At 43.8% G+C, this 12429-nt stretch overlaps 1 protein-coding gene across 1 annotated transcript in view; it reads right to left on the reverse strand.

The window, feature by feature from the left end:
* The window catches only part of NID2 (nidogen 2), a 72229-nt gene that overhangs the window by 38425 nt on the left and 21375 nt on the right, over nt 1-12429 (reverse strand). The window contains exons 3-7 of the mRNA XM_088444167.1: nt 8240-8472; nt 3314-3921; nt 1505-1654; nt 852-1097; nt 325-525 (exon numbers count right to left, since the gene is read on the reverse strand). Of these exons, the coding sequence (XP_088300293.1) occupies nt 325-525; nt 852-1097; nt 1505-1654; nt 3314-3921; nt 8240-8472 (1438 nt within the window). The remainder of the gene's footprint in view (nt 1-324; nt 526-851; nt 1098-1504; nt 1655-3313; nt 3922-8239; nt 8473-12429) is intronic.

Genomic DNA, 12429 nt, shown 5'->3' on the forward strand with positions numbered 1-12429 from the left:
CGCGCAATTTCTCACAGACGCGGCAGCAGCGGCATTGCATCCATCTCTAAATCAGGCCCATTGGAGTGATTTTATATATATATATACACACACATATATATATATATATATATATATACACACACATACATACATACACACATGATATAATAAAGTTACAATGAAAAAAAATATATAAATGAACAATTACAAACAAACTTTATAGAACAAAATGTAAATGACACATGAGCAATACATCGGTCGCAGAGCGTGTGCAGGGCTCAAAGTCACCAGATTCATCCACAAAACAGCAGCGAATCGGCCCCCAGATCTGTAACGTTTTACCTGATCCAGAATACTGGTAGATTTCATAGTAGGGAGCAATCTGGATGGTTGAGGTCTCCGGGATGTATGGAATTCTCCCTTTAATCGTAGTCCGTAAATGGATATAATTGTCCGAACCAAACCCATCGGCGGTCTGTGTAATATGGATGACCTCCTCGCCCGGGGAAAATACGGCTTCAATGTTGTGGACAAACTTTGCACCTAGAGGATAGAGGGGAAAAGGTTACTTAGAAAATAATATTAACCCAATTTCTTGTAACATGCAATGTATCTAGAAAGCAGCTATAAAACTAATATTAAAATATTAAATAAATCTACACTATCATATATATATTTATTTTTTACATTCCGTGAAGACATTTCTCATCCTCACAATTCACATTTTTAGGTATGTTAATGCCGAATATTCGCTCTAAAACATCAAATGCTTAAAAAAACAACCAAAAAAACAATATCACTGGTTATAAGCTATATACCCAGTCACAGCAAGAATTGCGTTATACAACTTCATAATCTATTATACGCACCGGTAACGCTGAATCCATTCTGATGTCCCGGTTTCTCCAGGGCGAAAAGCCAGCCAAACAGTCCTCCAATGGCAGTTAGTGGCGTTAGCGACCAGGACGCCGGCTCCGGAACCTGGCTGATGGCAGTGTAAGCTCGCCCGTCATTCACCACAATGTAGGCATGCAAGTCGATGCCATTGAAACTGACGGGGGTTTGTCCCACAAGCAGGCTGCCGCTCACTTTGCCATTGACGCGGTGTGGGGCTCCTGAGTACAGAGCAATTTAATTAACTACATTTATACATGCTAAACCGGGACAAATTAAGCCCTGCCCCCTATCCACCCAAGCCCCAAAGGACTTCAAATACCCAATTATGACAAAACCCCACCCACATTTGTGTCAGCCCCACCCATTACGTTCTTTCCATATCCACTCTACTACCTCAGTGACAGCAATCAGGAACATTACATTTTATTAAGGTGCAGGACATGTGACAAATGAGTCCAGGCCCTGACAAGAGTGGCCCCAAGAATAAAAAAAAAAATAAATCACAAAAACTTTATGAGCCCTGACACACAATATATTGAGTATTGCCCTGTCCTTACTGATACAGACAGGGTATAGCATAGGTAGACTAGTTATTGGGCCCCCGTACACCTAAATAGTAGCTTACCTTTTGGCAGACAGTGTACGCCATTCCCATAGTAATTATCTTGGCAGTGGCAGCAGAATCCGGTAGAATAGTCCGTGCAGAAGGCGTTTTGAGAACAGTGACCTGGGCTCCTCTCGCAGGTCTCTCTATTCACAGGGTTAAAAGTAAGCACTAGAGGGGACATCAGAAACAAAACGGGATTCGGTAAGGGTTTATGAGGTAAATATACAGGCGTTTCACCCAAATAAAAATCTCTTCTTTTCAAGTATAATGTTTTCTCCTCACAGTGGATGCCGCCATTTTGTGGGCTGAACTGAGGAATTCATGAGGAACTTGTATCATCACTGAAGTTTGGTTCCTTAAAGCACTGTGATCTCAGTGAGGTCACTAGTACCCTAGGGAATCGATGGGCTGATGTTACAAAATGGCTGCTTCACCACAAAGTGCCCGCAGTGCGTACAGGGAACAAACATAAACACTGCAGAGTAAAAGAGCGTAAGTACAACGCACAACAGCAAACCACACAAAAAGTACATAGCAAAGACCACCAAACATTACCACCACAGACTGGGTAAGACAAATGACAGGGGAGAGGGCAGGGCAACACTCTGTAACTTGAAGGAACAAGCAAATGTAAGTCCCTTAGGAGGGAGTCAATTTGTATTGAATGACCCAAGCAAGGGCGAGCAAACAGTGTCGCTAAAGGCGAACAGAGAACTAGTGCCATGGATCATATATATTGTAAGCTCACGTGCGGGGCCCTCTTACCTATTTGTCGGTCTGTTATTACCCAGACTTGTTCTATAACAGTGTTCCAAATTGTAAAGTTCAACTAAATATGCTGGCACTATAAATAAATGTTAGTAATGGGTGGTACTTGGGGTGAGAATAGATAGGGAGGAGGGCACTGCCCATCAGCGCTTACATGGTAAGAGGAAGGGATGAACCATTGGAGGGTGAACTGGGGAGGATACAAGGTGGAGAAGATGGTGACGAGTTATGTAGAGGACAGAAAAAAGAAAATTGCCCCCCAGCACACTGCAGATAAATCAAAAATACTTGAATCCTACATGATAATAGAAATTCAGAGGTATTGGTTTACATACATTTGCAAATATATGAATAAGCGCTGGGCCGACGTCAAGGCTCCACTATACCAGCGTCCCTAACAATAAGGGGTTCACGTCTGAGAAGCAAAGCACCCCAAAAAATTCCAGCCAAGGACCATCCCCAGGGCATCACACGAAAAGGGGAAAAAAGGTGATAGTGAAGTGTAAAAGGATAGGTGTGTAAAGATAAATCAATAAGTGTTAATGAAATGTAAAAGAATTAAAATAATATACAAACGAATGGAAAAGTGAAAAAATATTCTATGTGAATTAAGTGGTGATGCCATGAGCAAGGTCCAGCCAGAACAACCCTGGGGGCCCCACTCCCAAACGCTCACCCCAAAATAATTATTGCTACATAATAGTAGCACCCACTCTGGGTCATATAATAACAAATTAATGTACTGCATGATAACAGTACATGTATGAGCTGAGAGCTAACTTACCTTGGAGGTACCCCAAAAACCTCCACATGGCACTATAAGGATCAGCACATCCTCCTAATGCTGACTCCTTTCATGCCTCCTTTCATGCAGTTTGGGGTGAGCGTTTGGGAGTGGGGCCCCCGGGGTTGTTCTGGCTGGACCTTGCTCATGGCATCACCACTTAATTCACATACATATTTCATACAGTAATTCAAATATTTTAGGTAGCTGAAGTTGTTCTGTAAAAAATACCTGAAGCACAATAAGATATTTATGTTTTTTCATTTCGGTCTTACCATCCGTATCGAAGCCACCATGATCATCGTAGCCATAACCGCCACTCCTATAGAGATCAGGATTTGGCCTATCTTCTGGATTTGGTGTAACATTAGAGAAATCTTCAGTCACCGGCTCAGGCGATTCCTCCCTGGTCTCATAAGAAGGTTCATTGCCAAGATCTCTACTGCCCGATGGCCGAATCTCAGGCTCATTCCTGCCATACAGCTTCCAGCTGGACTGATCCCAAGATGGCGGCAAAGGATTGTTCGATGGATTGTGAGGCAATGACTCCCGTTCCCTCTCCAAGTCCGACGTAGTGGGATCATCAACATCTACATAGGGACGAGACCCATCAACATTCTCTCTTGAAACATCTGTTGTGGGCAACTCTGTGGTTGGACCTGTAGGGTAGTCCTCCTCCTCCTCCTCGTAGTTGTCCTCATAGTTGTTGGCCCCTTGGTTTTCCGGTTCTTGGTGTTCAGGGAAATCATTGTGGGAGTTTATCAATGGTATGTACCGTTCCTGGGCGTGAGGGCTCACCACTTTGGCTGGTATTACATTATCAATTTCTGTAATGCTGCCAATGTGGAAAACCCAGACTCCTGGGGTCCCAATATTGCTTTTTCTACAAAAGAAAATAAAAGAAATGGTCAGTATAAATTTAGGTGGGTAAAATCTACTATCTTACTGCTAGCCTGAAAGATGTATGTTCTGTATATAGCAGATCAAATCAACTTCTGATAGATACACTTTAAATATGTCCAGGGGATAAGAGTCATGAGGTAGGCACTTGCCACGTCACTGTGGCCCGTTCGTGCAGCCAGGTGATGTGCCGACATTAGACTTCCCCTGCCCATGGGCCTGATACTGCAAGGATAGCGATTGCAATACCGATTATGCACACAGTCTCACTGCGAAGATATGCAAATGAATGCAATTGCAATGCCATACGCAGCCTAACATAAAAACACCCCCTTTATCTTACACACATCCCTAATACTTAGCAAGACTGCAAAACCATCGGTAACATCGAGCATCATCGCAGCCTCACGCAGACTTGCACAAGCTCTGACCTTACTCAGGAATTGCTAACCTCATCGCACGCAGTGAAAGCCCAAGCTGCCTAATTTATGCACGCCCCTGCAACGGCGTTCAAACGCACCAGCACACCTGCGTTTCGCCAACCACCTCCCCCAAATGGTATTTCCTGTCAATCACTCTGTGATGGGTCTGTGTAGTCACTGCAATCGCAGTCCCAATCGCAGTGGAGTCTCCGTGCACCGAACGGAACAATCAGCAGATTGCGTGCATAATCGCAACAGCGATTCTTGCTGAATCAGCCCTATAATTTACAAACACGTCCAATAATAAACAGATTTCAAATCCGATTCTTATCAAGCGTTAGGCTCATATCGAGACTATGTGATACCCTAAACTATTAGTTTATTCACAATGTAATCAGACAACATAGTATAACAGTAAAGACAGAGATAGTGAATAATTTCTTATGATTATTTTACTTTGCAAGAACAAAGAAACACTTGGCAATATTCATATATCAACAATGTATTTCAGTAGACAGTAACACACACATTAACACTCTCGTTTATTTTATTCTTCCAGAACCTGAAGATCACCAGCGAACTCTGGACTTCGAACCTGCAAACTATAAATGGGTAAGTATTCTCTAGTGACAATTATCAAATGACTAATTTTGCAATTCCCTTAACATCTCTGAAATATATACAAACAACCTCACGTGAGTAGGATAAGGTTACATCAAGAATACAATTGCAAACTTGTGTTACTTTTCTATACACCTGTTTAGGAAAACGTTTTCCTCACACCACTGCTCTTTACATGTCTCATACAATGCTAGTTCAGCGCTGAAATAGTTAATAGGGTGCACCCTTCGTTGCCCGGGATATGAAGAACAGTTCTTTGGGAATTATTTAACTGGCAATCTACTCTGTCTTTGCCAAGTCCTGTACAGATGTTCTTATACTGCTCCAGCTACAGTACTTGTCTGTATTTAATGCAACACTGTAATCCTCTGTAAATGATCCTGCTGCGATGGTGTTGGTATTACAGTCACTTCCTTCCCTGCTTAGCAACCTTAGATCATAGAGGAAGTATTACAAGTGCTGGCAGGGAAGTGTCGCCCTAACACTGCTGGTAACTGTTGTACCTCACCTCCAATATGCAGTATCAGGGGGTTACTCTTACTATTATGAATGCAGTCTATAAACCCCACGCTTATCTCTGAAGGGACTGCTGTGCATATGTAATGGTGGACAACTATAGGCCTCCAGTTAATAGGCGCTAATGTCACTGAGTGTCTGTGTGGGAGGGTGCAGCAGCTTCTTACCCCTCCAGTATCAGCTCTCACCCTCCGGCTCCTTTACAAGCTCGGTCTCTCTCTATTTCCGCAGCTCCGCCTGAGGCACTCCCTTAGGGGTCATCTGACACACCCCTCTTAGGCTTATTGCTCTCAGGAACCTCCCCGGATGACACAGCTTGGTCCCATTGGATGTTCCCCACCTCAGAGACCTCCGCTGCTTGTCCCGGAGTACGGCCGCAGCCCTCAGGTAATCATCAAGGCAGCGCAGCCCCTTCTCCTGTCCAGCTATCTCACCAACTGCCCACACCAACTGCCCACACCAACTGCCCACACCAACTGCCATTTTCCTCTAGTTCAAATCCTTGAGCCTGCCACAGTACTCACTGGTCCCCTGACGTCCACCACCACTGAGGGGGCAGTGCAAATCGTCCCTGAACCTTAATGAAACCAGTGAAATCATGGCCTATATTAGACAATGGCAGGAGTCACATTAATATTTTACATTTTCATAGAGGCACATCAGTGTGGGTAGGAACACAGGGTGTTGGTGGGGTGCCACAACTACACTCATCGTAACTGAAGCAATATCTCAACCAGCTATTAGTCAGGCATTTCTCCGCCTGATGTTCCTAATTAGCTGCTGAAAACAGTCATCTAATATTTGCTGAACCGGGAATGGTATGAAACAACTGGACTACGGAACAGGGCAATAACTGTCCAAGAAACAATGGGGCAATGTCTGAGCTTTTCAAGAGTAACGAACATCATTACAAGCGCAAAGTTAAGTTCTAGAGACCAAGATTGTTGGTGACATTTTCTTGGCGCGCCAGGGTCCAGTCTAACTGGGCTTACGCCGAGCGTTTCTTTTTTGCCTTTTTTCCACTCGCATATGTATCTTCGTTGCAAACTGATGTGACAAACGGCGTCCTTAGATTGCACGGATTCATTTGATATGCGACACTTGTATGGCGGTGTGCGACGAAGTCTGACGCTGTATACAAAGTGCTACAATGCAGAGGCCGCGGCTTTTTCTCCACGCCAAGGTGCTTCGCATACAGATTCAGTCGCACACAGATATACAAGTGCATCTGTTTGCGGCTAGGATGCATTTTCAAGTAAAAAAGACGCACAAACGCTCTGCACAAGCCAAGTTACTCGCGCAAAGCATCTCGCTCTGCATGTAGTATTGGAGCTAGGTGTATAAGGATACATCTGTAAGTACTAAAAGTCAATACTCCTATAAATACAAATGCTCAGGTTTACCAGAGCTTCATTAGTGAAATGTGACTCTCTGAGCAATCATTTATTTTTTAACAAAGTGGAAATAATAATAACTTTATTTATATAGCTCTTATCTCCAATAGGACTAAAGGTGCTTTACAAAGAGTATCAACAGAGGTTTAGATTTGTATAAAATACAGAAACCATGAATATAATACAAAGGTGTGGCAGCCATTTTGGGTCATCAGTTCCAAGGATTATCCATCCTATCCATGAAGGATCCAGGTGAGGCAGCCATTTTTGGGCAGAATAGGCAATGCCTGGAAGAGATGACACCTAAAGGGTTCAGACTTCCATAGTCGGAGCTCGCCCACCCCAAACATTTGAAAGGAGCGGCGGCCACTGACTGTCAGGGCTGAGTAGTGTTATAGTAATAGGCTGCCAGCCCCTGCACCGCATGGAGAAGGAGGAGTAATGTGCCGTCTCTAAGTTTGGAACATTTTATGTTGCACCCCCCACCACATAAAATCGTTCCGACGCCCCTGGTTGTATTGATACTGTATACAAAGGTAAAGTTTGTATTGATTTGGATTGTAAACTATATTTTCTCTATAAAACTCCAGACTTATGAATTTAATGCTCTACAAATTACATTTCCGTTCAAGTAATAGACAATAGCTGAAGTGAAATTTGTGTACAGGACCCACAGCAACTGTCACCATTGCCAAAAATTCCAATATGGCATAACGGAGATTAGTACTAGTTGCATACACAGAGCAGCCATATTTTAGTCTGAACCAATATTTCTTTGGCAGGATGAAAAACATGTGGATCTATTAATTCAGTGAGTATCATATTACACACGTTTCAGTCACCAGTATATTACTTGTATGGCTTACCTCACACACTGTAACCTTAGTAGTGCGCACAAGATGGCTGCCTCGGCTGGTACGCCCGTGGGTGGGATGGAACTGATGGCTATGTAAGGGCTCTGCTTCTACCTTTAGTACGCTGCAGCTTCCCTATTTTGTGTCGTCTCTTCTAGACGTTGCTTATTCCACGCAGGGTAACCTATGTAGCGAGCCCAAAATGGCTGCCTCACCTGGTACCTTTTAATGGGTGGGTTATGTAACCTGTGGAATTAATTACCAAAAATGGCTGCACCAACCCTGCATTAAGCTCATTGTCCCCGTTCACTATGTCCATTGTCTTTGAGTAATGACTGACTCCTGCTGGAGAAAAGCACTCTATAAATAAAATAATCATTATTATATCCGAGGACGGTCTACCCTACGAGGGACCACTGGCATGACTGAGGCACTGAGACACGATGACAAAAGGCAATAGACGACCACTAAATAGGACGAAGGTCCCCACTTACTGATAAAGGTTCTTCAAGGACTGTTCAGCGTTTATGACACTGTAATAAGGAGCTTCTCTTTTCAAGGACTCAGATTCGCCCCTGCTGAACCCCACTCTGGCCGGGAGGTCAATCTGCACATTGTACGATTCTTTAGGCCTTGTTCCTAGAAACTGGAGTCCCTGCTCGGGATACAGAAATATAGCATAGGAGTCGGACTCGTCGTACGCTATCACGGCCTGGAATGTGTTAACCTGCGAAGCCAAAACAGGCAGATAGTCAAACTATGTCATTGGACGATTTATTCAGAAAACATTACAAAAAAGTACAAATACAGATATGCAAATGTGCCTAAATCACAATTAAAAAAAAAAAAAAAAAAAAGGCAACAAAAAGTAAAAAAAAAAAAAAAATACAAACAAGTCGTATAAAAAATATACACAATTGGAATTATAAACTGAAAAGGGCCGCCTTTGGTCACAGTCACACAATAGGGCACGCACAAGTATTACTTTTGCAAATTTCATACATTTATAAATCGTGTCTGATGTTTTTACATTAAAAATGTTACAGGACAAATTTATGTTACCTTTTAAATATAGGTAAGTAAATTGGTCATTTTTGTTAGTGGACTTTCTTTTTAGCATTATACGCTTCTGCATACATTAATTTGGAATGTAAGCAACCATAATGTGACATTTTAAATACGACATAAGTATTCACATCTACAGTATGTTAAATCTTTGATACTATATATAAGTGAAATGACTGCCTTTATATAAGTGGGTATTTTATATACATACTAGCTGCTGCCCACGGCTTCGCCCCACGATGAAATCGCTTCTGCCAAAAAATTTTTCATTTGAGGTTTATTTCTTATTTGAGGGGCCCTGAGGCGGGAGTGACCCACGTTACCAACAGCGCCTTTACCCACCACTCACACCAATGTCACTGTGTGCCCTGTGTACAGACTGCTATGTAACCTCTCCTATTCACCCACCTCTCATACCAATGTCACTGTGTGCCCTGTGCACAGACTGCTATGTAACCTCCTATTCACCCACCACTCACACCAATGTCACTGTGTGCCCTGTGCACAGACTGCTATGTAACCTCTCCTATTCACCCACCTCTCATACCAATGTCACTGTGTGCCCTGTGCACAGACTGCTATGTAACCTCCTATTCACCCACCACTCACACCAGTGTCACTGTGTGCCCTGTGCACAGACTGCTATGTAACCTCTCCTATTCACCCACCACTCACACCAATGTCACTGTGTGCCCTGTGCACAGACTGCTATGTAACCTCTCCTATTCACCCACCTCTCACACTAATGTCACTGTATGCCCTGTGTACAGACTGCTATGTAACCTCTCCTATTCACCCGCCTCTCACACCAATGTCACTGTGTGCCCTGTGCACAGACTGCTATGTAACCTCTCCTATTCACCCACCACTCACACCAATGTCACTGTGTGCCCTGTGCACAGACTGCTATGTAACCTATCCTAGTCACCCACCTCTCACATCAATGTCACTGTGTGCACTGTGCACAGACTGCTATGTAACCTCTCCTATTCACCCACCACTCGCACCAATGTCACTGTGTGCCCTGTGCACAGACTGCTATGTAACCTCTCCTATTCACCCACCACTCGCACCAATGTCACTGTGTGCCCTGTGCACAGACTGCTATGTAACCTATCCTAGTCACCCACCTCTCACATCAATGTCACTGTGTGCACTGTGCACCGACTGCTATGTAACCTATCCTATTCACCCACCACTCACACCAATGTCACTGTGTGCCCTGTGCACAGACTGCTATGTAACCTCTCCTATTCACCCACCACTCACACCAATGTCACAGTGTGCCCTGTGCACAGACTGCTATGTAACCTCTCCTATTCCCCCACCACTCACACCAATGTCACTGTGTGCCCTGTGCACAGACTGCTATGTAACCTCTCCTATTCACCCACCACTCACACCAATGTCACTGTGTGCCCTGTGCACAGACTGCTATGTAACCTCTCCTATTCACCCACCACTCACACCAATGTCACAGTGTGCCCTGTGCACAGACTGCTATGTAACCTCTCCTATTCCCCCACCACTCACACCAATGTCACTGTGTGCCCTGTGCACAGACTGCTATGTAACCTCTCCTATTCACCCACCACTCACACCAATGTCACTGTGTGCCCTGTGCACAGACTGCTATGTAACCTCTCCTAGTCACCCACCTCTCACATCAATGTCACTGTGTGCCCTGTGCACAGACTGCTATGTAACCTCTCCTATTCTAGTGACCGAAAGCACAAAGCACCTCTCCCCACCCCTTACCAGCTGCATGCGCATGGTGCCACGTCTATCTCTTGCATTGATAAGGTCAATAAATGTTATTTTTGTTATTGCTCAGCTTTAGCTTGACAGATATATATGAAACAAAGTGCAGGTTATTTCTAGGAGTTTCCACTACACAATGATGCCGTTTTCATGAAAAAACGATTCGGTAGTTTTTGCGCCAACTTGGAACAAACAGACAGACACAACGTTCTTGTAACATTAGCATAGATATTTTTGAAGTCTGTAACTTACTTTAATCAATCTGTATAGAGCATGTACTAAGGCTACAGATTTGCTTTAGCCTTCTAACACATGGTCCTTGTACGCACACTTCAATTTTTAATACATATAAACCTTACTAAAAACGTAAAAGGCACATACAGCAACACAATGAAATATGAAGTAAGAGCATCACTAAGTAATATTTACACAAATATTCTTTCAGGAGGTTATACATAAATTTATATAATATTGTATATTATAGTTTAATAAACGTTACATACTGCCCTTTGGTCCAAGTACTGTTAGTGGTATGTGCCCAATAAGGGCTTAGCGTAGATTAGTAGCCCTTGGAAAGGGATCAGGAGTCAATGGCAGGATTGGAGCATACAAATAAGAGGCCAGCCAATCCCAGAGTGACCTGAGTGCAGAGGGAGGTATTTATTATCCTCCTGAGAGGAGCATTTGTTGCGAGGGAACCCTGAGGTCTGCACATATAAGCTCAAAGAGGCAAATACGTGTCTCCAAGGCTTCCTTGGCCTTGTATGGTGGCTGAGCTGGGATGGAGAGCAGATACCCAAAGGGCCGATAAATGCACCAGTGAGAGCCAAGCAGAGCCACAGAGGAAGTAGAATTTCTATGGGCAGGCTGGGACAGACTGTATCAAGCGCCAATCTGCTAGCTTTACCACAGCGGAAAGTCATGGTGAGGGGGACCCCAAAACCCACAAAGTGTGAATGACCATACATTATGGAAATCAGGCAGAAAGTCTGCTACAGGGGACCAGAGTGACGGTGATTACCCCTAATACATGAAATGTCAGCTCCTGGAATACTGCTACATTTTACCTCAGCTGACACATTGGTGCTGGAGGAGTTGATCGCACAGGTGACTTCAGTTGAGAGATGGGTCTGGCACAAACGATTAATCCAAATACACTATGAACTGCATCGAGGCCACTCATAATGGCCCATCTACTCTTTTAAAAAATTGCATGTGATGGCTCCTTTTTTGCACCTTTCCACCAGCACAGCCCAGGGATGTGATGAGCATTAAGTAGTTGCAGAGTTACAAACGGAGCCTACAGATAGAGAGGCAGTGCCCAGCTGTGCACCCATAACGCCAGCACCTGCCAATATTTGCCGTACAGTTATTTTGTTTTAATAAGTTACATTAAATATATCAGTTTTATCCCTAAACGGCCATCTAAATGCCCCCCATATAAGACACCATAGAGCCTGTGGTAACTACCAACAGTCTTTTATCAGCAAGTTACCCAACACACGATGGGGGATACTTATAGCAACTGCTGCACAGGAAAATGGGGCATACGTCACAGCAGCCAATCAGGTCCAAGCTGTGATATCTGAGTCGAGTGTAGAAAATCAAATCTAACATCTGATTGGTTGCTCAGGATCACCATTTTTTTTTCTCCTCTGCACCAGTTGTCCTAAAAATGTGCCCGATATTTCTAAAATATGATTATTCTGTATAAAAATATCTTTAATAAATTGAAGAGCTGGCGTCTATGTCAACACAGGCAGAATCCTCTTGTGCTCTCTGTGTAGATTAACAAAACGCTCCCACCCATGTGAAAATGACCCGGCCATGTTTCTTTTGGCTGCTGTGACCTGAAGAA

Source organism: Taudactylus pleione, unplaced genomic scaffold (assembly GCF_031769625.1).
Source record: "Taudactylus pleione unplaced genomic scaffold, aTauple2 ptg000350l, whole genome shotgun sequence".
NCBI lineage: Eukaryota > Metazoa > Chordata > Amphibia > Anura > Myobatrachidae > Taudactylus > Taudactylus pleione.